Here is a 3,168-nt window from a genome sequence, read left to right on the forward strand (position 1 = left end):
TAAGAATTGCCTAAACATATACAAAGTGTACAGTTACTAAAACAGCTGATTATTTCTTTCTTCCCCTGTGAGAGGAAGGGGCTTTGCTGTGCTTACATGGCTAGAACCATAATAAACAATGTGCTTGCGATCTGTAACATAAGGATTACGATGCTATTCGGAATAATCTTGAAGCCTTGTTTTTTTGAAGTCCATTTTAATCAGTATATTGCACTAATTATTTTAGGTATTTTCATTACATGAAATCTACCATGTATCAGATGATTCAATCTATTTAAGTGTTGATCTGCTAGCAGAATGTGTACATTTTACAGTAACTCAAAATTAGTAAGGAAAACAGTTCACCGGAGTTTAGTTTTATATTGAGGTGCTCAGGTTGGAATAAAGTGGTGTAAAAAGCAAAAAAAAAAAAAAAAAAAAAAAAAAAAAAGAGAGAGAGATTAAAAACTTGAATTTAACACCACTACACACTAAGGATATAGGACAGGAATGCTCACACACTGCTGCTAGGACCATACTCCAGAAACAATTTGGTAGTCTATACCAAATAGAATGTGGATTCATTCACCAAGCAGGAGATATCTATATATCTCTCTGTGGCGGCCTTATTTGTAACAGACCAGAGCTGGAAATGCAGCAGAACAGCAGAATAGAGATGCAGTAGAACACTACACAGCAATGAGGAGGACTTACAGCTACAACATAGATAACTCCGACAAACAATGCTAGGCAAAAGTCACATTTTTAAAAGTGCTTTTTGATCATTAGAAGAATCACACAAAATTGATGTATGCTGTTTTAAGGTCATTGGGTGACGATCAGGGAGGAAGCTACAGGGATATATCTGAGATCATTGGAAACTTTTTTTCTGGATAAGGTCATATAATGCTGTTTATGTGTGAAAATCTACCTATAATATATATAAAATATTTCAAACAAAATCTCATTAAAGGATACAATGAAAATTTTTGTATGGCAAACAAATACACTTGATGGTGGTTTTCTGGTTTGTTTATTGAGATAGGGTCTAACTGTGTAGCCCAATGTGGCCTGGAAATCATTATGTAGCCCAGGCTGGCTTCAAACTTTTAGAGATTTTACTGCATCAGCTTCCCAAACACTGGAACTACAAGTCTGCACCACTACACAGCCAATGTGTTCTTGGAAATATAAAGATATAAGATAATGCAACTCACTACTCTAAAAATACATTAATAAAATGTACTGGTACAAAATGGTGGCAGTACAGATTATACATAAATAAAAGAGAACAAACTGGAATAAACAGAAAATGACATAAATGGCATGATCCAAGGGTTCTTTCCCTTCAGTGGTAAAGACAGTATTTCATATATGAATGCCTCTACTTATTTAATGTTTTTACTGACATGTAAAATTTCCCACTTAACCAAATTACCCAATGGATAATCAGTACTGATGCCTTTTAAAGTAACATTCTAATTTTCTGCTATGCACATGCATATACCTACACAAATACAAGATCATTACACTTAGGCAATTCATGTCTACATATATGTTATGTAATATCCACAGACTTTATACACATAAATACATTAAACTTATTAAGTAGATGGAAAGATTCTAGTCACTGCTTAAGTCATTCCACATCGCTCAGCCTCAGGGTTTACTGTTTAATACGTCAGCTTTGAAACTGGGTCTGCTTTGATGACTTGTAACCAAGTCAATCAAAAAAGGAAAGAGACTTTAGACAAGAGAATAGCCAAAAGGAGAGTTAATCTCACAGATTAAGACAGTATACATGATATTAAAGGTGGAAAGAGTTAATCAGATTTGCTCAGCAAGAAAAAAAGCCAGGAGAAATGTAATTAAAAGTAGCAACTACTACAATCTACTTAGTTTATCTGCATTTGAGGACAGTGTCCTCAGAATCCTGGAGAGTCAGCCTTAAAAAGACACCACACATGATTCCCATTTCCACCTCAGCAGCACAGCTAGGGGCTGACAGAGAACACTGACTATTTTATGCAGTCTGCTCTGAGCCAGTGTCAATCTAGCCCAGGTAACTAAAGGTATACTAAACTCAAGTATACTAGGAGCCTATGCAATGTTTAACTCAACAAAGCAACATTATTCATTATTTATTTATAAGTCATTAGCTCTAATTTCTTTTTCTGTTTTTAGAATGTGAGTAAATAAAACCACTCAAAGCCCAGTCTCCCATCTTCTAAGGCACAAACACATAAGCACATAAGCCACTTCTTAACCAAGCTTTAAACAGTTACCTTGCATATGGAAGATGCACAGGCTTGCATTGCTTACTCGGCCGTTGTTTCTTGTCAGCTGACAGGAGAGAAGAACTTTGATGGAACTATTTTTGAGTAAAACAAAGAAAATGGTAAGAAATAATCTATTGTATCAGACTTGTCATTAAAATAGCAAATTATACCAGGATACCAACAGAAACAGAACAAAATTCTTGTACTGTATATGTGTATTGCTGGAGAATAACTCAGGACCCCGTTCATGCCAGCTAACTATTCTACCATTGAACAACCCAGCCTTTACTTTGGGCCTTAATTGGTAAAGAATTTTAGCATAAAGATAAGATTAAAATAGTTCATCCTTCATCATACATTACAGTGATAATCACTCCTGATATTTTTGTTAAGTAACCCTTCAAAACTTTCTGTAAATAGAAATACAAAGATACACACTAATATATATATACAAGATAGTTATAACTATACATAAGTTGTTCATGTCTACTACATATGTGTAATGTAGCATGGAAACAGAAATTTGGAAGTTATTAGTATAGGCTAGTAATTAAAACAAAAACTGGTAAAATTACCTAACAAGAATGAGTATAGACAGAAAAGAGAAATCTAATAACTAAGTCTTGGGCACTCTGAAACTTAGCAGTTAGGGAAGGAAACAAAACAAAACAATACAAAAAACAGGCTGAAAGAACAGGCAGACGTGAGGGGACAGATCTTAGAGAGAACAGTGTCCCGAGAGTCCTAAGATCAGCAAGAGCTGCCTCTGGGATCTGGTCACCCTACTACCACTGGTGGCTTACAGAAACACCATAGTGCCCAGAAGAGGTATAGCAGGATCCTCCGGTAGTACTATGTCTAATTTTCTGAGGAACCGCCAGACTGATTTCCAGAGTGGTTGAACAAGCTT

At 35.4% G+C, this 3,168-nt stretch overlaps 1 protein-coding gene across 1 annotated transcript in view; it reads right to left on the minus strand.

The window, feature by feature from the left end:
• LOC110336651 (shugoshin 2-like) overlaps positions 1–3,168 on the minus strand; it is a 24,342-nt gene that overhangs the window by 14,639 nt on the left and 6,535 nt on the right. The window contains exon 4 of the mRNA XM_021219338.1: positions 2,265–2,350. Coding sequence (XP_021074997.1) covers positions 2,265–2,350 — 86 coding nt within the window. The remainder of the gene's footprint in view (positions 1–2,264; positions 2,351–3,168) is intronic.

Source organism: Mus pahari, chromosome 19 (genome assembly GCF_900095145.1).
Source record: "Mus pahari chromosome 19, PAHARI_EIJ_v1.1, whole genome shotgun sequence".
In the NCBI taxonomy this organism is placed as follows: domain Eukaryota; kingdom Metazoa; phylum Chordata; class Mammalia; order Rodentia; family Muridae; genus Mus; species Mus pahari.